Source organism: Idiotropiscis lumnitzeri, chromosome 14 (genome assembly GCF_059441095.1).
Source record: "Idiotropiscis lumnitzeri isolate Australia: NSW breed Sydney's pygmy pipehorse chromosome 14, RoL_Ilum_1.0, whole genome shotgun sequence".
Classification (NCBI taxonomy): Eukaryota; Metazoa; Chordata; class Actinopteri; order Syngnathiformes; family Syngnathidae; genus Idiotropiscis; species Idiotropiscis lumnitzeri.
The window spans coordinates 19,982,892-20,007,171 of NC_142404.1; the positions used below are offsets into that span (position 1 = coordinate 19,982,892).

The 24,280-nt window shown below is 49.4% G+C and overlaps 2 protein-coding genes across 11 annotated transcripts; one reads left to right on the plus strand and one right to left on the minus strand.

Moving 5' to 3' along the window:
- On the plus strand, positions 1-16,678 carry cerkl (CERK like autophagy regulator). 5 transcript variants are annotated; one of them, XM_088314804.1, is made up of 15 exons: positions 1-267; positions 747-856; positions 2,663-2,893; positions 4,894-5,088; positions 5,537-5,600; positions 6,388-6,518; positions 6,597-6,671; positions 7,866-8,043; positions 8,116-8,163; positions 8,251-8,282; positions 8,988-9,096; positions 10,044-10,140; positions 11,057-11,241; positions 11,597-11,722; positions 16,554-16,678. In XM_088314804.1, exons 1-14 carry the CDS (start codon positions 137-139, stop codon positions 11,673-11,675), a joined length of 1,665 nt encoding a protein of 554 aa, XP_088170930.1. In that variant the 5' UTR covers positions 1-136; the 3' UTR covers positions 11,676-11,722; positions 16,554-16,678. The 5 variants fall into 5 exon arrangements, with proteins under 5 accessions (XP_088170930.1, XP_088170928.1, XP_088170931.1 ...); XM_088314802.1 differs by lacking the exon at positions 16,554-16,678 and having other exon boundaries at positions 11,597-12,045; XM_088314805.1 differs by lacking the exon at positions 16,554-16,678 and having other exon boundaries at positions 2-267; positions 4,894-5,025; positions 11,597-12,043.
- itga4 (integrin alpha 4) lies at positions 11,510-23,889 on the minus strand. Of its 6 annotated transcripts, XM_088314798.1 has the most exons (29): positions 23,698-23,886; positions 22,456-22,620; positions 22,273-22,382; positions 21,910-22,019; positions 20,919-21,051; positions 20,159-20,226; positions 19,421-19,550; positions 18,310-18,395; positions 18,176-18,238; positions 17,659-17,799; positions 17,483-17,591; positions 17,316-17,410; positions 16,992-17,082; positions 16,730-16,775; positions 16,537-16,661; positions 16,035-16,189; positions 15,675-15,827; positions 15,531-15,607; positions 15,327-15,471; positions 15,127-15,228; positions 14,740-14,816; positions 14,570-14,659; positions 14,344-14,431; positions 13,960-14,067; positions 13,734-13,859; positions 13,162-13,287; positions 12,930-13,028; positions 12,719-12,838; positions 11,510-12,656 (listed from the first exon to the last, which is right to left on the minus strand). In XM_088314798.1, exons 2-29 carry the CDS (start codon positions 22,614-22,616, stop codon positions 12,549-12,551), a joined length of 3,042 nt encoding a protein of 1,013 aa, XP_088170924.1. In that variant the 5' UTR covers positions 22,617-22,620; positions 23,698-23,886; the 3' UTR covers positions 11,510-12,548. The 6 variants fall into 6 exon arrangements, 5 of the variants coding, with proteins under 5 accessions (XP_088170924.1, XP_088170923.1, XP_088170925.1 ...); XM_088314797.1 differs by having other exon boundaries at positions 17,316-17,591; positions 23,698-23,887; XM_088314799.1 differs by lacking the exons at positions 11,510-12,656; positions 12,719-12,838; positions 12,930-13,028 and having other exon boundaries at positions 13,178-13,598; positions 17,316-17,591; positions 23,698-23,889.
- Between the last annotated feature and the right edge of the window lie 391 nt (positions 23,890-24,280).

The following is a 24,280-nucleotide window of genomic DNA, read 5'->3' on the forward strand; positions in this document are numbered from 1 at the left end:
TGTGTCGTCTCCATGACGACCAGACCCGGAAGTGCCTGGATCAGCTTAGCTCGCGCGTGAAGCGGGAAGCAAACACGCCCTCGAGTGTGTTTTCTTGTTGGCTGCTTTTGTTTGCTTGCTAAATTGTCGATAGAAAATGTCGACGCGCGAGGAGGGCAGAGAAAAGAAAGAAGAGAAAAAGAAGGAGGAGGAGAAGCCCAGCGGGAGGAAGAAGAAGGAGCCAAAAGAGAAAGCTGAGGAGGAGCACAAACTGGAGGCGGAGTGCAGGTTTGTCCCAATTGGCAAACTAATTGAAGGAGACTTGTGGTACAAGTTGCGTCATCGGCTCATGTCTTACGTCATGAAACATGGCGGCACCGGTTGTTGTTTTGCTGCTTAAAATTGTATTGAAACTTCAGTAAAGTACTAATTAAGTAAGAACTTGTGGTTGGTTCGGCAAAGACGCTGGGACAAATTACGCAGGTGACTTTAAAAAAATGCGGCCCAATTCCAATAACAACACTTGCACCCCCGTGGCCCTCAATTGCGCGTTCTCGTCAAGGCTTCGACTGTGTTGCGAAGGGGGTCCCAATTGTCAAAAGTCGTCGAGCCTGCAGCCATGAAACTGACGGCCCACAATTCATTGCGAATTTGACCAAAATGGCGTGAAACTGACCAAATGTCAACATTTATGTCTTATTGCAAAAACCGTTGCAATATAAGAAGGAAGTTAAAACGTCACATTGTTTGGCTTGTGTTTGTGCCAGCGAGTGTGTGTTGCTGCGCGGGATCTTCAAAGTGGGCAAGAAGAGCCATGATGTCCTCCTGACCCGCACTCGACTCACCTGGACCCCCATCCTGCCCGAGAGCCCCACAGGTCACGCGCCCCACTGACATCTGTGCCGAATGTGATGGCAGATGCTGCTGTAACTGAGACCAACGCGCACGCACACGCACGCACACACACACAAACACACCCCCACACATGCACAAACACACGCACACACACACACGCACGCAAACTTCCTCTCGTGCCACCATTGCCGCTTCGATCAATCATTGTGGTCCCTGCTTGTGACCTGAGCAGGGACTGCTTTGGTCGCAACTGGTAGGACCGGGTGTGTACCATGCAGGGGAAAATGTTACTTACTGCTGCTTTTGTTTTGCTTTCATGTTGCTGTTTTGACACTAACTAAATACACATAACGTGCGTGTGTGTGTGTGTGTGTGTGTGTGTGTGTGTGGGGCTGAGTTAGACAATCTGTTTTGCTGTATTTCATCCAAGGGTAATGTCATTGAATGTGTGTGCACGTGCGCATATGTGCCGATGCGTGTGTGTGTGTGTGTGTGTTGGCAGCAGTCGTGAGCAGTTGGTTAGGCCCGTGGGGGGTTATTAGATTCTCTCAGTGTGAGCAGATTAACACACGCACACACCGTCAGCATGCTGTGTGCGTGTGCGCGTGTGTGTACAAAAATGGATCAGCTGTTGTTTATGAGAAGTTCTTCCTGTCAATCTGCTCGAGGATGTGCGACATGTTGTTTACCTGCAGGGATCTTCTCGAAGTTTTAGTCGTTCAAATTTATCGACGTTGTCGGGACGATGGATGAGCGTAATATCGGCGTCTCGTCAGTTAGCTAGCGACGGCGTGGTTAGCATTTAACAACATTAAATGTTTTGCGATTTAATGACTGTAGTTAGCGTTTAGCTCGTCAAGAAGCGTGCCATTCGGTGTCCTTCCCTAAAATTGCACAATTTCGTCATGTCGCTAGCATTTAGCTAAGGGAGCACTGTACCCGAATGGGGATACGTTTTTTTTTTTAATTTTTTATGTAAGCTGTTGGCACCGTTGTTGGCATGGATGTGATTTATTTGTATCGTTCTCGTTTGGCGTTGTTACTTTTCAGTATGATTGATGACATCATCAACATCCAGTGGGGACACTCATTGGCCACTTGATTAGGTACACCATCTCAAAAACCTCAAAAGTCATAATGTTGTCAATTTCGCTGCATGTTTATGATTGCGTACGGTATCACAGTGACAACTCTTCCAAATATTTTGAAGACGCGTGTTGGCGCAATGTGTTAGTGAGGACAAGATGGGTGATTCTCGTCCATCTGGACGCAGTGACATGCTACAGGCGTGTGTGTGTGTGTGTGTGTGCGCGCGTGTGCATGCTGTCACTTCAGATCGCATTCATGTTGTCGTACAATCTGTGCGTCTCAGTGTGATCGTTTTCATTTCACTTGACTGACACGTTTGACATGCGGTCGACGTAAATGTCGTTCCCATTCTGCACACGTGTCATCCTCCACCTGCGTCGGTTCCGTGTCACGTCGCGTGATCATTTTGACATTTCAATTGCGGCTTAATCGAAAAATATATTCTCGCATCGGTTCCTTGGAATTAACCTGAAAAAAAAGCACCACAAATTTAGAAAGTTGCTCCTCAAATGAAGTTGTTGATTCACAAAATTGCTCTGCAAAGAAAAAAAAAGTTTCAAGACTTGCAATGCGTCGAGGCCGCAAAAGTCGTTGACTTTCCAATCGTGCTTTCTCTCCTGACCGCTCCAAAATGACGTCCCGCGCCATTCGCCTTTGGTCGCGTTGGCGAGTGTGTTTGATGTTTGCGGTTGTCGTTTCGCCACGTCAGCCCTCCTCAACGGTGTTGTGGCGCTCACAGGTGAGGCGTGCACGGCGCCGCCCGGCGTGCTGATGCTGTGCGACGTCCTGGCGGTGAAGGTCAAGCGGCGGCGAGCGGCCGGCCAGCGCTCAGGTGGCCCCGTGCTGGGCGTGGCTTTGTTCTACTGCAAGCGAAGGGGCCGGCGATTGGAGGAGGACGTCCTGCACCTCCACAACGCGTCGTCGGAACACACGCACGTCTGGTACGACCGCCTCAGCGAGATCCTCACAGGTGAGCCTCAAGATTGTCTTTGCGAGGACGTTGGCGCCTTCGGATGCGCGTGAGCCGTTGTTCGGCCCCGTTGGCTTTTTTTTTGGGGGGGGGGGCGAGAAAATTGCCATAGAAGCTCTGCATGGTGGCCGTGAAGTCGACTCAACACCGCACTTCATTTTAAGCAGCCATTGAAAAATTGTCAACAATTCATGAAAAAAAAATCGACTTCAAGTGGCTTAATGCCAAGTTGACTCCAGAAAGAAAAGGAAAAAAAAAAAAGACGATTGAAGGCACTTGGTTTAGCGCAAAACTTTAGTGGCGTGCACGTGGTTAGCATGCTGCAAGTCGAAGCGGTCTGCAGCCGAGACGTGTCGCCCATCAACACGCACACGTCGCAATGTCACTTGCGCCCGCCCGTAAATCACGATGACGTCATTACACAGACGAGCTAATCGGCTAATCCCGCGTCGTCAGCATGTTGAATCATGTCTGAGCGTCAGATGAGATAAAATGGCACACGCACGCACATTTGCATAGAAAAGAATTGACATTGCAAGCTCAGCTAGCACTCGCGTCGGCCATCACGTCAACGTGAAGAATGCGGCCGGCGTCTCGACCGCTTGCGTTGTGTCGCGTCCATTCGGGCCGCACGGAAAGCAGTTGGGCCTTTTGTGTCAGCGACCGGCATTCGGCCAGCTCGTCCCGCAGCTGCCATCGGGGGACACAAAAAAGAAGAAACCTTTCAGCTTAAACGTGCGTTTAACTTGCCGCTCGCGCTGTGACCACACGAGCTGCCGCGTGACCTGCCGCCATTCCTAATGCTAAGCAGCGATGACGCGCACACACACGCAGTCTTGGCACTGGGGAAAAACATTGTTTGGGTCGGAAGGGTTCACCAAAAGTTCTGATTTGGTGCATATTTTCAGTCCACTTGAAAATGCTCACGGTTTAACGCAGGAAAATCTTTTTGGTCTTCCCAAATCCGAGCCAAGTTTCGCTGCCAGCTCATGACTGCCCTCGTGAAGATCTTGACTTGTTTGTGACGGTTGTTGACATGACGGCAGGCGCCGTGAGCCTGCAGCCCGGGATTGTTTACCATGGCGACGGAGCGTTGCCATGGTAACTGCCCGCCTGCCATGCCGCGTGCGGGAAACCTGATCCTGATGTGTGTGAGCGCATCTTCATCGGCGGCCTCTGACACAAGATGGCTGCCAAAGCCAAAATGGCTGCTGACGTGTGTTGGTGTGTTTCCACCCAAGCTTTGGTCGTAGGAAACTAAAGTTGAACAGCTCGTTGCACTTTTGTCGCGATTCTTTTTCTTTGCTGCATCCCAAAAAAGAGCGACTATCACGAGAGGACTGCCGATGTCATTGGGCCAACGTCCAATCAGGGCAGACTTGCTGTCACCTGACGGACGTCGGAAGTTTCTTGCTTTTTTTTTAAGGTGCGTGTGCGTTTGTTGTACGGACGAGTCGACTTTGCTATGCCGCAATGGCGGCCACGAGTCACTCAGGGAGTCTTTTGGACTTGAGGAGGAAGCGCAGCCGTGAGTTGCGATCGTCGGGCCTGCGACGAGTTGACTTTGCTTCTATCACATTTTGTTGACTTGGAAAAGTCTGAAATTGTCTGAGTGTGTGAAAGGTCATTAACAGGGCGGGGTCATGGCCTTCTGGGAGAAGATTATAACAATGAGATGGATAATTGAGCCGGGTGTGTGTGTGTTCGTATTGATCAGCTCTATTCTACTGGGATCTGTAATGCAGCCTCTAAATCTGCCTCATGATGAGCCACCCAGGCACACACACGCACACGCACACACCCATATCGCCGCACGTGCACCCCCACACGCACACAGTGTAACCTTTCCAAGCCTGAGCTGATGTCAGAAAGCCGTTGTGATCGTCATCACAAGCAATTGACCACCTCCAAGTTGTGGGCGTGCACAAAAAAATGTTTGCGATATTTGGAGGGATCCATTTTGTGTTTTCCATGAAAAGTGTGTGTGCGCGTGTGTGCAGGTTTGAGCGGCCGCCCGAGGCGTGTGAAGGTGTTCATCAACCCCAGCAGCCACAAGAAGGAGGCCGTTCACATCTACAGGGAGCACGTGGCGCCCCTCTTCAAGATGGCCGACGTCCGCACTGACATCACCGGTCAGTGTGTGCGTGTGTGCTCAGGTCCATGGGTCAGACTTAATGGCAGTCTCCGGTTGCTAGGTAACCTGATACAAGAGGCGGAGCGTGGAGTCAATCTGTGGCAATCCCGTTTTGGCCGTCATCTTTCCTTTCCTTATCTCCTCGTCACACTTTTCCTCCTTTGATCTGCTTTCTTTCTTTTCCTTCTTTCTCTTTCTGTCCACCTGTCTCTCTTTCCTTATTTCCAGATGCTTTTAAACTTTTACGATGATGATGATCATTTTGATTTTATCATTTTAATACTGCAGATTTTTTTAAATGTAAAGTTCATGACAAATAAAGTTTGTCTTTTCCTCGTCCTCTTCTCGACTTTGTCTCCTCCTCCCTTTCAACAGATGGCATCGTATTTGTTGTCACATTTTTTTTTGGGGGGGGGGGGCTGTGCTCACTTTCTATGCGTCTCCATCTGTCTCCGGCTCACCCCTTGTGACCGACCTGTCTGTCCTTGCGCGTGTGTGTGTGTGTGCAGTGACCGAGCGGAAGGGACACGCCCTGTCCGTGATGAAGGAGCTCAAGCTGGATGACTTTGATGGGTTAGTTGTTTTCTTTCTCGACTTCTTCACGATGTTTGCATCTCAAGGCACAGACGAGCGCTCCCGACTCGGACTCGGACTCACGAGAGACAAAAGTTGCACGGCTTGCCGCTCGACTTGGACTCGGCGCTGCTCTTCGTTTTCGCGACGTTTGAGATGAAGACTTGAGACTGGACTTGGCCGTCGAAACTCGGGCCCATCTCTGCCTCGTGGCGTCCTCTCATGTCAACGCCTCATCTTTCGACACACCAAGCATTTCAATTTGTGACGTCCCCATCGCATTTTTTGCCGTCCGAGTCCGAGTCACTTGATTTGGGGTACGTGTCTTGATTTGATGCCCCAGCAACAATTTGAGAAGGAGAAACAAAGTGTGCACCAACGGTGGCAAAACATGGAATGGGAAACACTTGTGCATGTGCGTAATCTGCTTTCTAAGGCTTATAGTGCCTTGAGAAGCTTAACTTTGTATTGCCTGGATAGCTGATTAGTGTGTGTGTGTGTGCGTGTGGGGGGGGGTGTGCGCGTGTGTGCGTGAGCGAGCGAGAGAAGCTTTAGTGGAAACCTGCATTGACCAATTAGGCGCAGCCAACTTGATGCAGGCTCACTGACTGCGACTCAAATGCTAGCATGCTAACAGTTAGCATTTGTGACAAACATTTGGACTCGCAAAATGTTGAACAAGAAAGTCGATTGTCGTTGCTCGTTGGTGTCAAATGGGTGATGTCGCAATGTGAGCATGCGAGTAACATTTTGAAGCTCACGTGTACATTTTGTGCGTGTGCGTTAGAGTGGTGTGTGTGGGCGGCGACGGTTCCGTGGCAGAAGTTTGCCACGCTGTGGTTCTGCGAGCCCAATTGGACGCCGACTCTCCCGAGGTTCCCGTCAGGTCGTCGCTTCCTCTCGGGATCATCCCGGCAGGTAAGGCCGCCCATCTACGTGCCGCATTTTTTTTTATTTTTTTTTTCGTAATCCGAATCATTTTTTTTGTCCCGACAGGTTCTACGGACGTGGTGTCCTGTTCTGTTCACGGAGTGAGAGATCCGGTCACGGCTGCCATGCACATCATCCTGGGTATGTTCTCCTCCTTCTCCTCTTTCTGTCACGCCATTTTGTTGGACTTGTTGTCTGCCGGTTGGTTCTTTTGGTTCTGTTCGTCGGACTGAATCTGCCGCTCGGAAGTCGTCGCGTTGTCTGTCGGAACGATCGGATCGAACTCGCTGTTTTTCACGTTTGCGTTTCTTTTGGTACTTGGTCGTAAGTTGAGCTTTGGCACGATGGGTTCTCGAAGTTTGGCGGCTGATGCTCCAGATTCTACTGGTTCTGTTGGCCCATGACTGTTAATTCTTCTGATTTGAGAGCATCTGTTGGTTTTTGGTTTCATTTTTTCTTTTGGTTGCAGCCAGATTCTTCGTCGTCCGGTTCTAGTTTGTCGGTTATTGGTTCTCATGATGCACTTTTTCCGGCTCTGTTGGTTGTACTGGTCGGATTGTTTGGTATGATGCCGTTCTATTGGTCAACTGTTTCCTGTTGGGGAGGAGCCAAAGAGGTGGAGGTGGTGACGTGATTGGCTGCGGTCAGGGTGGGCGACGGGAGGGACCAGATGTCTCATCGCAGGATCACTTTCACCTCAAATCGCAGCTTGACGCATGTAGTCTGGCCCCGCCCCCGCCTTCCCGACGGCCAATCAGAACCGGGTGAGCTGTTTGAGCGGCGAGATGCGACAGATGGCTGAAATGATACTGATGAGGAAGCGATGATGACAGGTGTGTGCATACCTCGGGCCGTTGCCATGGTGACTGTAGTCCGTGATTGTTATCGATCGGGCCTGGCCGGCAAACCTTTGGGCTCCGACGACCCGTTTGACTGCTGGCTCACTGAGGTTGGAGATGAAGAAGACAAAAAATAAATAAATTAAAAAAAACGTGATCAAATGTGCAACATTGAACTTTGCTAGTTGTCAATAATTTAATTGTAATGGATGAACCGTGAATTGACCTCATCTTTTTCTTTGTCTTTTTACGACGTAACCCGTCATGTTGTCACGCGTGCGCTGTTCCTGTTGCGTGCGTCTTTGCCTCTTGGGGGCAGTGTGGCGCACGTATGCCGATAACAGCGAGTCTCAATGAAAGTGTTTGAATACGTTTGACTTTCCCATTGCGATTTGGGACCTTTGGGAGCGCCGGACAATATTGGCAAACTTTTTGGGAGTGCGTTTGGCGTGGTGGGCGTGTCCAGCCTCTCTGATTGGCCGTGTTGTGCGTTCAGGTCACGTGCAGCACGTGGACATGTGCAGCTTCTGGTCGCCGGGTCAGCTGCTGCGCTTCGGCTTCTCCGCCATGTTCGGCTTCGGCGGGCGCAGCCTGGCTCGGGCCGAGAAGAAGCGGTGGATGCCGCCGTCGCGGCGACGCGACTACGCGCTGCTCAAGACCCTCGCCCGCTTGAGGTCACACACGAGCACGCACATGTTATCAAATAGCAGAAATGCCGGAGATTAAGTTGGGTCTCCTTTTTACAGACCGGAGGATTGTCAGCTGTCTTTTCTCACAAGTCACGCAGACGACCAGTGAGATACGCACACACACGCACACACACGCACACACACGCACACACACACGCCCACTGTATCTAAAGTGTTGTATGTCTTTGTCAGGGACCAGAATGAGGATCAAGATGGCGCCTCAGGTGATCACCTTGACCTTGATGAACGTCCTTGTCTTCAACAAGGCTTAAAAAAAGGCGGCGGTAAGGCCTGCGGTCAAGCTGACGAAGGAGTCCTATCGCTGCCCGGTACCAGCTTGCCAAGCGGAACGCAGCCTCGGTGCTCACCGAGGCAAAAACTCAAGCGTGGGAGGCGTTCGACAAAGCCGTGGAGAAGAATTCTGGTCCAGCATCCGCCGTCTCGGGAGGGGGAAGCCGTTTTCCGTCAACGCTGTGTCGTGGAGGAGGTGGGCTGCTGCTGACCTCGACACGCGACCTTGCGAATCGCTGGAGAGAATACCTAGAAGACCTCCTCAATTCCACCGACACGTTTTCCCACGAGGAAGCAAAGCCTGCGGACTCCGACGTGGACTCGCCTATCCGCGGGCTTGAAGTGAGCGAGACGTTTAAAAGCCCCGGCGGCGGAGGAGATCCGCCCGAGTTCCCAAAGACTTTGGCTGCTTCTCGGGCATCTTGTTGGATGAGGACGTGTTCTGGGAAGCGGCGCGTTGTCTTCAAACCAACGGGATCGCATACGACATCTCCTCAACTTTCACTTGATCAAAGTCGAACAATTGAAAGACGATGTCTGCAACTGATGAGTCTTGGCTTGCCTCAAGATGATCTCCAAATGTTACATTGGATCACAAAATACAAACGAGACGTACACCTGCCGACTTGTGTGTGCAGAGGGGGCGGAGCCATGGAGCAGCACGGAGGGCCTGTTCCTGAGCATCAGCGTGATGGCCATCCCTTGCCTGAGTCCTTACGCCCCGCGAGGACTGGCTCCCAACACCAAGTAGGAATCACTTGCACGCACGCGCACGGGAACAGGCGCGAGGTTTCCCTCACAACCCGCTACCGTGTACAGGTACAGCGACAAGCTATACGTGTGCGACCTCAAAGTTAGAATGCCGCTCAACTAAACGACTATATCCTAAAAAAGACAGGCAGAGTTATCGGAACTGGAACATGCAGTGTCATGCTCGGCTGCGGCTCAGGTACACAATAGACAGTTTCAGATCGCAAGGGGACCGGCTCCAGTAGCAGTTGCTAATCAGGACACGAGAACAGGCACAGACTGCTCAGGAAGATCTTTACAAGTCATCCGTTCAGGTACAAGTACAGTTACGTTGAAAGGCAGCATCGAGCTGTGGAGACAGTGACAGGTACGCTCGGTGAGGACTTTAGAAATACAGTTGTTGCGAAAGCGACACTTACGCTTCAAAGACGAAGTTACAGGAACAAAGTAGAGGTGTGCTAAACGCATATGCAATTGCAGGTACGCTTCCAGCTTCTCGTTGAAGATTAACAAACAGGAACAGGTACTTGTCCATTTCACTCCTTAATGGTTCAACGTGGAAACCGAGCCTTTCGGAGTGTACGTGTAAATTCAAAACTGATTCTTAAAACATTTCTACACACTATGGAGACAATGGAACAAACAGTTATACACAAATATTGAGTTTAATACTTGTAGATTTATTGGGGCGGCAAAACCTAGGCGGGCATGAACGTTTACAACTGCGTACGGACAGGTCACATTCTTGTGAGGGTCTTAAAAGATCTCAAAGCCAAAATCTTCAAAGCACTGCCACAATTTACATTAGCCGTTAAAAATGTTAACGCGGTGGAATGACCTTCACAGTCGTAGTAACTGGTCTTTTTTTTTTTTTTCTTGAGTTTCCGCTTTCTTGACTTTTGCATTTGCTGACCATGTTGTCCTACTTCTTGTCGTGGCTCTAGACTGGCCAATGGGAGCGCGGCATTGATTGCGGTGGGGGCCACGTCCAGGTCAGAGTTTGTCAAACACCTGAAGAGGTACAGCGCCCCCAGTGGCCAGGTGAGTGTGACTTGTGCACCGGCTTGCTCTTCTCCTTTCAAGCTTCCACTAACGAGGCCATCCGGGAGCAGCTTAACCTGCTTCTGTGCGCTAACCCACTTTCCAAAGAGACTGGCTAAATATACTGCTTGGCCACACTATTTACTCACTGACCCACTTCCTGCTTCCTGGCGGGTCAACAACAATGTGGACGTAACCTGGTTAACCAAGTACGACTGCACTGATTGGAAAAAAAAAAAAAAAAAATCAATGTCCTATTTCCACTTTGGGTCTTATTTCCTTACCTTCTCGTGGTGGCTGACTGTCACCGTGCTCATCATCTTGTCATGAAAATCCCTCCCAAATGTCAAAGAAGTGTCTTGGCAGCCATGTGGTGTTCCCCAAGGCTCTTTTGTGGGCCCCTTGCTGACGGCTTGATGTTCGCAGATGATGCTCGGTATCTGTGTCAGCCAATCACATGCTGCACCTTCGGAAAAGTCGAGAGCATGATCAAAAATCAGACAAACGCTCTTGGAAGTACAAATGTGATTTAAAAGTCATACGTTGAGCCAAAATTGTATTAAAAACGTAAATTATTTTATGAAAGTGTCCCTCAAAGAATCCTGTGTTAAATGTTACAAAGCACACGCGGCGAACTGGAGCTCGCTTGTTGTGTTGGTCTCTGCTGCCCCCTGTTGGCGCTTGAAGACATTACAGGTGGGAAGATCAACAGGAAGTCAATGCTGCAAAGAAGCGCGATTATGCAGAAACTTTGACATTTGTGCTAAGGGTGTGTATTATCACCACCTCATCACATTTTGTAAAGCATTTGATTTGAAAATAAGTAAGTGAGCATCGACCACAATCTCGTTTGTGCTCCATTTCAGCGTTGACGGCGTTTGACACGCATGCGCACACGAGTTTGTTTTGTGTCCAGTTGGACTTGTCCTTTGTGGAGACGCACGCCGTGACGTCAGTGAGGCTCCGCCCCCGCGGGCCGACTGGCTGCTCGGAGGACGAGGCCAAGGCCACGCCCATCATCCAATCGGAAGCAGGTGCGGCCAGCTTCCCCTGGAACGTCGACGGAGAGCTGCTGGAAATCTCCAACGAAGTGCTCATCAGGTTAAAAAAAACAAGGCCACATTATTATCAGCTGGAAGAAAAGTTTTCTTCAGCGAGTAAGAAATGCACTTCCAGATTGTGTTGGTGTAGTTAAAAACGTTTGTTTTTCCACTCACAACTTTAAAAAGATTCAGTGTGACCCAAAACTTTTGACTTTAGAGGTGACTTGGGTCTATCACTGTCAAATATTATATAATATCTAGAATGGCCTCCATTCCATCCGTTGATTGACTGATCTGATCTTCTTTTTCAATGACTTTTTCTGAACTGATTGTTGGTCATTTATTTGGCATTGTTGAATGATCAAACAAAGCAAATCAAGAACATTTGATCAAAGTGTCTGTGTTGCGTTCAGGGTCCACGGGCGACTCATCGGCTTGTACGGCGAGGAGGTGGACGAGGCCGAGTCGCCGGCGTCCTGCGGCTGCATTTGAGCGAGCCCTCCGGGAGGCCCGTTTCCATGGCAACACAACGCTCCCCAGTACTTCTTGTTCATCCGGTCATCTCCATTTTCTTTTCAAGTTTACATTTTTCCAGCACTTGAGCCCGCAGATGTTAGCATCTGAATTGATTTCAGATTTATGTTGATTTTTTTTTTTTTTGCATCCAATGAATAGAAATAGTTTTAAATAGAAAAGACGTTAGCACTTTATTCAAAACACGAGCAAAACTTTCCAGTGCACAAGTTGACGGACAAAATCCATTTCTGACCTTTCTCACGTGTGAGTGACAGCAAGTGAAGCATCACAAGCTTCTTCTTGTCACACATTTAAATAAAAATAATAATTAAAAAAAATCACAGGCAGCAGGTAGTTAAAAAAAAACAGGAAGTGTGTGAAAATAAGTTTTGGAAAAAGGTTGACAGCGATTTCAACTTCTTTATCACTCTCCAGTGGTCATGTGACAGCAAACGAGGCGAGATGCTAAGAAGGAAAGTGGAGCAGAAAGTCTCTTACACAAAGCACAAATTGACGTGCGTGAAGCCGATTTTTTTTTTTCTTTTTCATCAGGCAGCAAATGTACACGAGGCAGGAAGTGTAGCAGAAGCGGCGGCCACCAAACGGGAAGTGTCGTTAGACAAACTGCAAATGGTGAACATCAAAAAGGAAGTGGAGCAGGAAGCGCTGCAATCCAGGCACAAAGTCTCGCCCCCCCCCCTCCAGGAAGTCTTCAACTGTGTCTCAGCAAAAGCCAAAGTCGCATGACTGATGATGTCAAACAAACCTCAGGAAAGCTTTGCGATCGGTTCGTCTCTTGGCCAGTTTGGTTTTGGTCAAGAAGTCACGTCCTCCCTGGCGAGCGCGTGGTTAGGACGTGCTCGGCCCGTTGCTGCGTTTGGGGACGTAGTCCCAGCTGTCACGCTTCAACTGCTCTTGCTCATCTTTCTTCCGCAAGTCTCGCTTGAAGAAACCCACCTGCACCGAGCAACCCGTCACGATGATTGGCAAAGATTTCATTCTCGCAAAACGAGGCCTACCTTCCACAAGCACCAGATGAGCGCCGCCAGGATGGTCAGACCGATGGCCAAACTGACCACGATGATGAGCACCTTGAGTGGCATGGACGGTTTCTGGCTGAAGTGAGCCTCCACCACCACCTGCACGCGCGCACACACACACACACACACACACACACAGTTGTGTCCGCCATCGCGGTTGTGGCAGCGTGCGAAGGATGGGTGGCCTAACCTGTGCGGCGGGCTGCTCGCGCTCCAGGACGGTGTGTTGGTCATTGTTGGGCGATGACATCATCGCCCTGCTCTCCAGCTTGACCAGGCTGTGGCGACCCTGAAACAAACACACACGCGCCAACCACGTTGGACGTGTCATCTTGTCAACTTCTTATTGGTTGACAAGCGTCCATTTCAGCCCAGCAACATCCTTTGAGATGGATGCTAACGGGCGACCGGTTCCAACTTACGGGTGCTTGCAGCAGGACGGCGGGGTTGAGTTGCACTCGCAGCTGAACGGTCGCATCCCGACCGGCCTCGACGGTGCCCAGGCGACACAGCAGACGCTCGCATAGCGGGTCGCCACGCCCACAAAACTGCACACGCACGCGCATCTTATTAGCCACACTAGCAGCTAACGGAACTCGTCGTTCCATTGCAACTTGCTTATATGAAGAAGTAAGTGAGTTGCGATCCAGTTCAAAGACCCCCGTTGTAAGAACGTGCAGGTCCAGGAGGATGAAGAAGATGAGAGAGCAGGTGAGAAAGTGGAGTGGCGCCAAAAGGGACTGGCGTGAACCGGGATGAGCTTGAAATGGTCTGATGTGAAGAATAGCAGAGAATGCAAATCGCATTGCCGTCCGTCATATCTAAGTACTACAATTTGGACCTTGGCTTCCGATGTTGCCTGTCGACATCAGAGTCCAAACAAAGCCATCAAAGTTAGCTTCCTGCGATGATTTCTGACGCGAGTTGTCCCGAATTGCCGTCGTCATGGCACTTTCAGAATGTTTAAGAACCATGTTGCGGCGTGTGCATTTACCATGTTGCGCGTGGAGGTGGACGAGAAGAAGAAGATGACTTGTTTCACGAAGGACGCGCGTGGGACGTCGCAGTCGTCGATGACGGAAAGCGTGGCCTCGTTGACAAAACAGGCGCCTTGTGACGACTGCAAACATGACATCATCACTAACGCCAACTCAAGCGAGCTCATGTTAGCTGGCGAGCGGCGACGCAAGCTAACTTTGGCTGGCGTCGGCCGACCGTACCTGCCAGTCCACCACCTGGAGCAACCGGTGCGGATGCGGCGTCAACACCTTCGGGAGCGTAATTTCCACCAGCGTGTCCACCGAACTGCTCGGACCCGAATTCAGCACCTGCGCGCACACACGCGTCCGTGAACGATTGATGGAGCGACTGGCGGTGACTAGAAAGGAAGACACGACAGAATGAAGCGATGAATTCATGAGCGATGGTCTGAACGGCTGAGAGGACAGGATAGATGAATGGGTGAGGAAAGGAATTGATGAAGCGGCTTCACTCGAGGGTGACCGTCACCTTTTCGTTGAAACTTCGAGCGAACAAATGAATTTATGGGATGTCGGCTAGATTGATGGCAGTCCAACGGAATGAGTGAAAGGATGAATGATGACCTTGTACGTGTAGTTGAAATTTTGCGAGTAGCATTGGACCGCTGTCGTCTCTTCATCTCCAAACGCGAACGATGTCGGAGTCACAAAACTATTGAAAACAAATGAACACGTGAACGGCAAATATATCATCGCTCAACGTCTTATGTTTGGTCTCGTTCGAACAAGTATCCGGTATTGCGCAACATATTCAACATGAAGGTCGGTGAACGAATGAAGAAGCGGTCACCCGTGGATGTTGACGTCGACGCCGTACTTGAGCGGAAGGACCAAGGCGACGGCGTTGTCGTGGAGATATTGGGAACTTTCCAGGTTCTGGCTGTGGACGCGGTACACATTGGCGTCATCGTCTTCCGTTCTCTTCGCCATCCAAAACGACGTTTGAATTTCTTTGCTAACCTGCTGGCGTCGGCGTGAATGGTGAGGTCGCCAGGTGTGGCGTTGCGGTTGACGTCAAGCAGGAAGCCCACGTTCACCTGCGACATCGGACAAAAGACGCTATTTGACGAAATTCTGCCGAGCCAGGTTATTACGGTTCATGAACACCAACAAAGTCACTCCAAGTGACCAAACGGATTCGTCCACAAATTAAAAAAGAAAAGCAAAAAATGTCCTCAATCATATCGGGTGAGATTGCTCCTCCGAAGAAGGAAGCTCAAATTGTTGCCGTTGCATTATTACGCAAGACTTGCTCACCTTTTTTGTTTTTGACGCTTAAAAACTCAAAGTAATGCAAAGCCGAAACTAAAATGAAGTATTTTTGGAACGGCGTCCTTGAACGTTTACCAGGGAGTGAGATGCCAGGATGAGGCTGGAGAAGCGGCAGCGGACTTCAACCGTCGTGCTGTTGGCTTCCTCCGAGACGTCGCAACTCACCGCCTTGTCCTCCTGAGCGCACACACGACAACCATCAGCGTCAAATCAACGTCGCGCCGTGATGGGCTGTCGCTTGAGGGGGCGTGGCCAGCGCGATGGCGGTCGCTCACGTTGTGGACAACTTTGACGTAGTGAACGTCGCGGTGGAAGCGCAGCGCGAGACGCGGCATGAAGGCGTCGTCGCCGGCCACCGCGAGCGTCGTGTTGAGCAGCACGCCGCGGCCGGCGCCCAGCGCAAAGTAACGTCGTCCGCTCCTGCGCACACGGAGCTCACTGAGCTTTTCGCCTGATTCGATGCCGCGCGGGCTGCTTACCGAGGCAGGACGAGCGTGGCGCCCAACCGCAAGTCCGTCGAGCAGTTGGCCAGGAAACAGCGGCGAGCGAACATCGTCTGACGTGACAAAGACGTGAGCGCGCCGAGCTCGGATGACGACAACCTTGGCATTAGCGCCCCCTACCTGGTTGCTGACGGTATTGCCGCTCCCCGCCGCCCTCTGCAGGACGGGCCTGAGTGCAGCCAAGCGTTTGCTGGCATGTTTGGGAGCGTTGGTTTCACGCAGATCGTAGGAAACTTCGAAACGGACCGGCGTGAAAATGTCGCGCACGTCCTTCTGTCAGTGCGAAGCAACACGTGCAAATATTTCAACAGACACGCATTCACACCAATTGTCAAATATCCGCTCGTGCGCGCACACACGCACGTTAAAAGAAACAAATACACCACACGGACGCACTTAAGCTAAAAAGACGCTCTAACCGCTAGCAGCTATACTATCATCATGCTAACAACAGTTGGCTAGCGTAGCGGCGGCGTTTACCTTCCGGTACGCGACATGATCGGTGCAGCCGAGCTGGCCGAGGCGCACCCTCACGCGAGCGCTCGTGCTATTGGACGAGTCGTTGCCGGGGAAATAGAATCGGTGGGGGAAGGACGGCTGGTGGAGGAGGTCAGAGGTCAGGTTGTACTGAAGATCTGCCGAGAAAAGTGTTAGCTTAGCATGGGCGCACGGAAGTTAAACGGTGATCGAGATCTTCCTTTGTTAGCAAGCGGTGGTTAGCCTACTTTTTGCGAAGCTAACTCATGCTCACCTGTCCGATGTTTGAACTGGCTGTTAAATGTAGCTCGGCGTAAATGAAGGTGAGGCCCGGTTAGCCTATTATGCTAAGCTAAGTTAGCAAAGTCATTGTTTTGTTTCGTTTTAACACTAGCTGCATCATGTTTGAAGTTTGCATAGCTGTTAAGCGCTTGCTATTTTGACCTCAGCTCGTCAGCCTTTTTATGCTAAGCTAAGGCAGCTAGCCCGTGTCATGCTAACAAACCAATGATTCCTTTGTAGTTTCTAGAGGAGACTCGGAAGCAGACGCTGACATTGATGCTGGCCGCCCGCTGCCGGATGTTCTCGGGCAGGACGAGCGAGGCCGCCACCTGCAGGACAGGACGAGACCTGCGCCGCACACAAACCCAAATCACACTTCCTGTTTCCGGTGCGCTCACTTTTTGCTTTTCGTTTACCTGAGAACGACAGCCGCATCTGACAGGAACGCACCCACGGCGACGTCTGCGACACACGTGCCACAATGTCAACACACACGTGCACACAAATTCATACACACACTCGCATGCACACGCAAATGTCCTCACAAACACACACGCAAACAAAATGCCTCGTTAAAGCAGCACTCTGCAGAATTTTGCCCCAAAATATCTTTGCAACCTTTTCAGTTGACCATTTATGACGATTAGAAACTGGAAAACAAAATGGCGGCGCCGTTACCCGGGTAGCCGTTGTCGTCAACATCCACGCCCGAGCTCAGCGATTGGCCGAACATGCGAAGGTCACGACCCAGCACCGCCCCACTGATCCTCTGTCAGCACAATGATGTCATAGTTCACGTCATCAGTGGAAAGCGAACCGGCGCCGCTAAATGCGAGCTCGAATTCACTCTTGGAACAAGAACACCAACGAGCTCTTCTCTTGTTGGATTGGCCCCAGTTCGGCGACGTCTACTCGTGTGTGAATGCTTACAGTATAGCTGACCGTTATCGTGGATGTCCTTGTCATGGTGGTGTGTGTGTGTGTGTGTGTGTGTGCGTGTACCTGTGATGGTGTTTGCGAGATGCCATGTTTCCTACTGTTGTAGATGTACACGGCCCCTTTAAGATCGTCCTCCTGAGGTGCACCCACCGCCACCTCTAGACACACAATTAGCGTCAGCAGGGAGCCCTTTGACTTCGGGTTCGGGTTAGCTTTAGCATGCTGGTTACCGGGGTAACCATCATCGTCCAGGTCTCCCAAATCTGCGATGGTCTCCCCGAATCGGGCGGCGTGGGCGTTCCCGCCGCTCAGCTGAAACTCCGCCTCCACTAACTTAGCCTGCGTTAGCATGACGTCATCGGCGTAGTCAAGCAATGTGTTCCCTTCCCGTCAAATGTCAGCTCACCTTTCCCTGGTTGAGAAAGACGTGAACACGCCCCTCTTCCCGGCTCGCACCCGTTGCCATGGGAGCGCCCACCAAGAGATCCGATAGTTTGTCGCCGTTCACGTCCACGACACGCACGCTCGCGCCAAAGTAGGAGCCCAGCTACACGCACACACACATTCACAAAATTCGCTTTGGTGTCAGTTCATAATAGCATCGCGTAACGTTCTTGCTATTTGATTAGCTTATCACGATGAGTTCGCGTCAGCTTTGTCATCGGTTTCTAATAGTATTAGCAGGTTAGTGTGTTGAGTTAGCTGTTCTACTGCTAGCGTCAGTTAGTCATGTTAGCTAGTCATGCGCGCACTATTCGTTACCATTAGCATTAACATTAGCATCAGTTGCTGTTAGGATGACAACCGCGCTCGTTCGCTGCAGCCACAGTTGACGGATTCGTGAGCTTTGTACTTTGCACTCGCTGCCATGCGACGGTTTGTATTTTTTAGCTCGCGTGTTTGAAATTAAATCTAGCGGTCACCTCAGTTCCTGACACGTGAGCTAGCACACGTAGCATGTTGCCGTCCATCGAGAAGATAAACACCTGGAAGTCGGATAAATAAAAATGATACACGCACATGCATACATCGAAATAAAATGTTATTTTTATTTTACTTTTCCCCTCTGGTTGTACTGCGGGGCGCCTCCGACCACTTCCAAGCTAGCAACATCCAGGAAGTGGCCTGCATCCACTGAGTAGCCTGAAAGATAAAGATGTCCTTTATTATAAATATATACACACCAAATTTTCATTTTATTAACTCTAACCAATAATAATAATAAAAAAAAGTAGCGACTCAAGCCTAAAAAAACTAACAGCTAAATTCCACCACCCTCGGCCTCCAGAAACTGAATCGGAATATTATCGACGTCAATGAGAATTGCTTAACTTGAATATTTGAATTGAAAACTGAATTATTGAATGATGCTAATAATTAGCAACTTGAAGCTAAAACGAAGCCTCTTTAAATTAATGGCAAACATCCTGAAATTATTTACGAGCGCTCTTAGGATAATTACGACATTATTAAAGTCATTTGGAGCATCTGTAAGCTAATTAGCACCGTCCTTAAATTAATTACCAGCTTCTTTAAATCAATTCTAAATATCTTCAGGCTCATTAAACTTTTAACGAGTGCTCTTTATTTAGCTCCTTACTGCTGAGGCAAAAAAAAAATGCAGAATTAAGATGACCATTAACGCTTCCGTCCTGTTGGCTGAGAAATAAACCAACTCTAAGGTCAAGTTTGTTCCCATGAAAAGCGTCCTCCCTCGTCAATGTTTAACTCGATGTCAACAGTGGTGACGTCCTCGAGCGTTACTGTTAGCATGTGTTAGCACACGGCTAAAGCAAACATGCTAATGCCGCCTGCGTTTGAGAAAAGTGGGCAGTCGGACTTTTCTCGCTTCCGACCGCACAAAGTGCACGAGAAGGAAAGGAAAAATGGAAACAACAATCAACGGTTTGCTTTTCGGTTTCATCGCAACACATTTTGGGCTTCAGCCAACTTTCCCGACTTCCTTCATTTATATCTTCAAAGAATGTCATTCGCTTGACCGAATGACATCACTCCGTCCGACTTTCCACCTTTGTTGAATGCAGCGGAGGCCTGTTCCATCCCATAATAGCGCTTCAGTGATGTCACAAAGACACCGTTGGACCTGAGGCGCCGCCATCTTGGAAATCCCGGACCGCGCGCGTCGCCGCGCTCAGCGGATCGCTCACCCAAGTAGCTTCCGAAGCCCACGGAGCCGTCGTCGTCCAGGTAGACGGACATGACGCCGCTGGACGTGTTGAAGACCAGCACGGAACCCGTCCAGTACGACGTCCCCGGAGCGCCCATGATGATCAGGTCCTGAGTGACGCCGGCACACGGACAACACATACGCACGTTGACTTTTCAAGAGCCGCAGAATGTTTCTTTTCCGTCAAATTGTCCAAACCGAAGAGGAGACGCTCCAAATCGCAAGTTTGCTCCCGTTGTCTCGAAATGAGCAGTCGGCGATATTTTTTTTAAAGCACTTTCGGGCTAAAAAGTCAAGCAAGAATCACTTGTGAATTTGGTGACACCTCTTCTGACTTTGTCGCCGTTGTCATTTTGATGCGAAGGAATGACGCTTTCACCCCATCGCATTGACATGTTGAATTTGTGACAAAAGTTGCGCTGGTCAGAGCAGTTTTCATGTTGCATCCGTTTTTCTTCTAACACTTTTACTGCCTCGCGTTGATGTGCTCACTACTTTTATTTGGACCTTGCGTGACTGCATTTGACCGAGGTGGCCTTTCAGAAATTGAACGTTAAAAATTCATGTTTGAGTTCAATGATTTGTCGCTCATGATCTGAATTTGCACATGACTGTTTTCCATTTTCCTCGCGACTTGAGTCGTTTTTCCGCCGAATACTTTTGACTTTGACTTGCGCGGCGGTCGCGGTTGTCGGCACGCGAGACGTGTTGTTGTCACCTGAGCCAGTCGGTTGGACATTCCGGCCTGACAGGAGCCGTACTCCTCGCCAAACTTCCTCTGGTGGTCTGCAACGCACACACGCACACGTCAAAACCTTCCACACCGATGACCGACGCCAACGAGCGACGGCGACGGCGAAACCCAAAGTGTACGGAAGCCAAAGAAGGAAAGTCACGCCGAGGAAATGTGGTGTTGGTTCTGTTGGGCTGACAGCTGTGAGATTGTGCGAGGTTTTCGTTTTTTTGGTTACATTTTTCACATTTATTTTTTGGAATAAGGACGAAGGGACGATGACGAAAGACGGAGCAGCACAATTCAGAATGACTTCTTTTTTTAATCTGTTTGCGTTTGTGGCCTCATGAACAAAAGTCGCAACTTACTGAACTTTCTGTTGTGTTGCGTTCAAAGACAAAAACGGACACCAGCGCACGTTTTGATTCCGAACTCGCGGCAACAACGAGCCTCGGGATCTGCCAAATAACATCGGCGTAGCATGCCGTCAAAAGTCAGACCTTCAAAGTAAAAGCACGTCAAGCTAACAAGACTTGGTGCTGTGGTGACTCTCGCAAGCAGTCACCTTCAAATTTCTTTGCGCTTATTTATTGAGCTCAGCTGCTCAAGAAGAAATCACGACGACACAAAGTGTGGACAAACTTGTTACGCTTTCAGCTTTTATTTTGAAGGTCGGACTTTAGAAAGTTGCCTGTTCAACCCTTTCTTGACGACTTATCCGATGTGGTTTCGTGCGCGTGAGTACCTCTGTAGCAAGGTATGATGGCCTGCGCGTGCGTGAGGTTGTCGTCATAGCGATAACAAAGCCCGTGTGGCAGTTTGTTGTTTTGCCCGTCCTTCCTGGAGTAGAAGACGTTCTTCCAGCGGTGTGCACACGCCTACACACAAACAGAATACCATTTTAAAAAGTCCAATAAACCTCAACAAAAAAAATGCATCATTAAATTAAAAAGCTGTGATGGTCTGGCAAACATTTGAGGGGTGTACCCCGCCGACTGCACAAAGTCAGCCGACGCTCTCGACGATCATGGATGAAATGAATCCGTGAAAACGGCTACGAACTGAAGATAAGAAAATAGGAAATGCATAAAAAAAAAATATATATGACAAAAATACTAAATAAATGTTGATTTAAATACATCCAAAAAGAAAAATGAATGAAAACACAAGACAAATAGCAGGCAGTACATCCACAAACACGCGCGCGCTCATGTCACGTGTGTGCGCGTGCTCTCAATCTCACGACCGCCTCATTCGCGATGTGTTTGCTTCTTCTTTCACTTTCTCAGCTGCGTGACTCTGAACACCAAGTGGAAGTTCGGACTGAAATGTTCGACCGTGGACAGCGCGCCTCACCAACGCGAGGCCCGCGAGCCTCCTGACGACCGCATGAGTTGCCGCCAGGGACCCTTTCTAAAAATAGCTCACCACTGAGAGGACAAAAATGCCATTTTGATCCATTGAAAAGTGTTGCGTATTGATGATTTTCTGTTTCCTAATATCCGTGAGAAAGGATTTTTAACCTCTTCAGTAACTTCACCAAAAAAAGAATATGATCAAGCAAAGGACATAATAATCAGAGGTGAGCAATCCAACTGGTTTGCATTATTCCGCCTACAAAAAGTAGAGCAGTTCTCAACTTTCAAAAAGGTGTTGGGGTGAAAAATGCTCAATATTTTTAACTGGCAAGCACAGCTAACGTGCACTTAAATAAATAAATGACGTTGGGTACCAACCAGGACGTGTCCACCTGCGCCGCCGCGCTGGCCGACTTCTCGCGACAGGCTGACGCCCAACCACTGATGGTCGCTCTCCGCCGAGCACGTTTTCCCGCAATGCGACACGTCTGCAAGCGCACACAAAAGCTGTTATGTGCATGCCAGGCCTCTAGATGGCCACGCGGGGCAACTAGTGTGACGGGAAAAGTTTCACTGAAACTGTCATTTCAAATGAAAAGAAAACGAAAAAACAAAACACATGCATTCATATAACCACAACACACACCACCACAAATTCAACACACACACAAACAAAGCCACACAATGACATAGAGAAAACAAATCATTTTGGAAATCGAAATGAAAAAAAAAACTAATTACCAGCGGGCATCAACCAGCAGTTTGGCTCGTGTGTGCCAACGGCGCAACGGTAAACGCCGCCCGGAGACAACGAAGAAGAAGCGTTGTCCACTGGAGCGCCCACCACCAACCTGAAACACAGAAAAAAGGGCGTGCGTGAGGCCGACGGGCACCCGTGTCATCATGAAGACCACGCCCACCCACCAGCTGTGCTTGCCGTGCCGGTGGAGCAGCACCGAGTATCCGAACATGGATGCGGGGGCGCCGGCAAAACGTAGCGCCTGGTCCACATCCAACGTGTATCCGGAGACCAGGACCAGAACCGCGGCCAGGACCGGCCCGGTGGCTGCGGCACGCGTCGCCATCGCCCTACAGGACACCGCAGAAGATTTGCAGTGACGACATTTGGAGACTTCCCGGTGATTCGGCAAATCATTCACGTTGTCATGAGGGACACGGACGACGCGAAAAGGTCAAACCCAAGGCCAACCAAAGGTCAGATGTGTCACACGTGACAAAAAAAGGTGAGCTCAGTTGTAGTCCAAAATGAAAGACAAGGTGGCCGAAGATGACGAGTCGGATGAATCTTTGGAAATAGATCGCAGAACTCGCATGTTGAAGTATTCGCAAAAGTGACCTCAACGCTTGTTCGCATCTCATCCATAACCGTCACATTTCCGAAATTCGCATTTTTATTCTTTAGCTTTTGACTCGACATGAGACCGTCGCTGTTCTGTCTTTTCATTTGTTCTCATTTCTGTGGCACCATATGGAAAGCGGTTGTTGTCAAATGCACTAAAGAAATAAAGTTGGATTGTCAAATAAAGTGAAACGCTCCGTACTTACTTGCAAAAATGACACACTCAAGTTACATGAAATGTGAGCACAAAAAAAAAAAAAAACACTTTCTGGTCTTTGAAGAAAAGTTGTGAAAAGTGAACATTTCATTCAAATTAGGAAGTTTTTGCTTTTTAGCTTAGCTGTGAGCCAGCAAGAATGAAATGTGTCACATGTTAGAAAAAATAGTTCCCTTTGGTGGCTCACGTGCTTTGAGAATGGCGTGAAAAGTCAACATGAATTGCCAACATCGACACAAAACGGAAAACACTCTCGGTTCGAGCTCACAAAAAAAAAAACTTTTGGAATAGAATTTTAAAATATTGCAAACGGAAAAAAAAAATGACGTCACACACCTGTCCCACGTGTTATTTGCAACCATGAATGAATGAGACAAATGGTGGAATGCAGTTGGATCTTGGAGTCTTTTTTTTGTTTTTGTTTGTTTTCGGTTACATGCGAGTGCCTTCCAATCAAATGTCACATGTGCGTGTCACTGAAAATAGACTTTTATTTTTCTTGTAAGAACAAACAAACAAACCGAAAACTTTTTGCATAATTTGTGATCACCTTGACGTAAAGCGCGCGCGTGTGCGCGCGTTAGGTTACCTGTTGGTTGTCGTGACCTCCCGCCGTTTACGTTCGGTTCCGTTCGGTTTCCCCTCCAACAAAGTTGCGCTGATCTTGACGATCCAAATACTCCGCGTGTGCGCGCGCTCGCGTGTGTCGCAGTGAAATGCGCGGGGAACCTCCCTCCCTGGTGTAGCGCGTGCGCGTGCCTAACGGTGTTTCCGCTCCTCCCCCCGCGGCGCGTGCGTGTGGGGTGTTTCCTCTTCTCCACCCGACCGTGTCAATGTAATCTGATTACAACACTCAACGCCGACACAAACTGAAGGAAATACTTCTCAATTCCCTCACATATGACGAAAATCATTATAAAGCAAATGAAATCATTCAGAAAAAGTACATTGACACTCCGAAAACCCTGAAATACTTGAAAAGTAACATCAAAAGTCCTAAATGTGCTTTCCTACCAAACACTTGATTGAAATATTACCGCAAGTTTACAAGTGCTCCAAAAAAACAGTCCGCTATGCCTTAAAATCATCCGATGCTCTTAATGATCTGTCATCTGCCATTAATCAAAAGAAGTTACCCCAATACTCTTCTATCGCCTGAAAAACAAATTTAA

Coding starts and splice junctions, on each gene's coding strand:
- cerkl (XM_088314804.1), top strand. CDS start 137: ATGTCGACGCGCGAGGAGGGCAGAGAAAAGAAAGAAGAGAAAAAGAAG. Junction 6,519..6,596: donor TCTCGGGATCATCCCGGCAG/GTAAGGCCGCCC, acceptor TTGTCCCGACAG/GTTCTACGGACGTGGTGTCC. Junction 8,283..8,987: donor GGATCAAGATGGCGCCTCAG/GTGATCACCTTG, acceptor TTGTGTGTGCAG/AGGGGGCGGAGCCATGGAGC.
- itga4 (XM_088314797.1), bottom strand. CDS start 22,616: ATGGCGACGCGTGCCGCAGCCACCGGGCCGGTCCTGGCCGCGGTTCTG. Junction 22,020..22,272: donor CTGCTGGTTGATGCCCGCTG/GTAATTAGTTTT, acceptor GTGCGCTTGCAG/ACGTGTCGCATTGCGGGAAA. Junction 14,817..15,126: donor TCCTGGCATCTCACTCCCTG/GTAAACGTTCAA, acceptor CCGATGTCGCAG/GTGAACGTGGGCTTCCTGCT.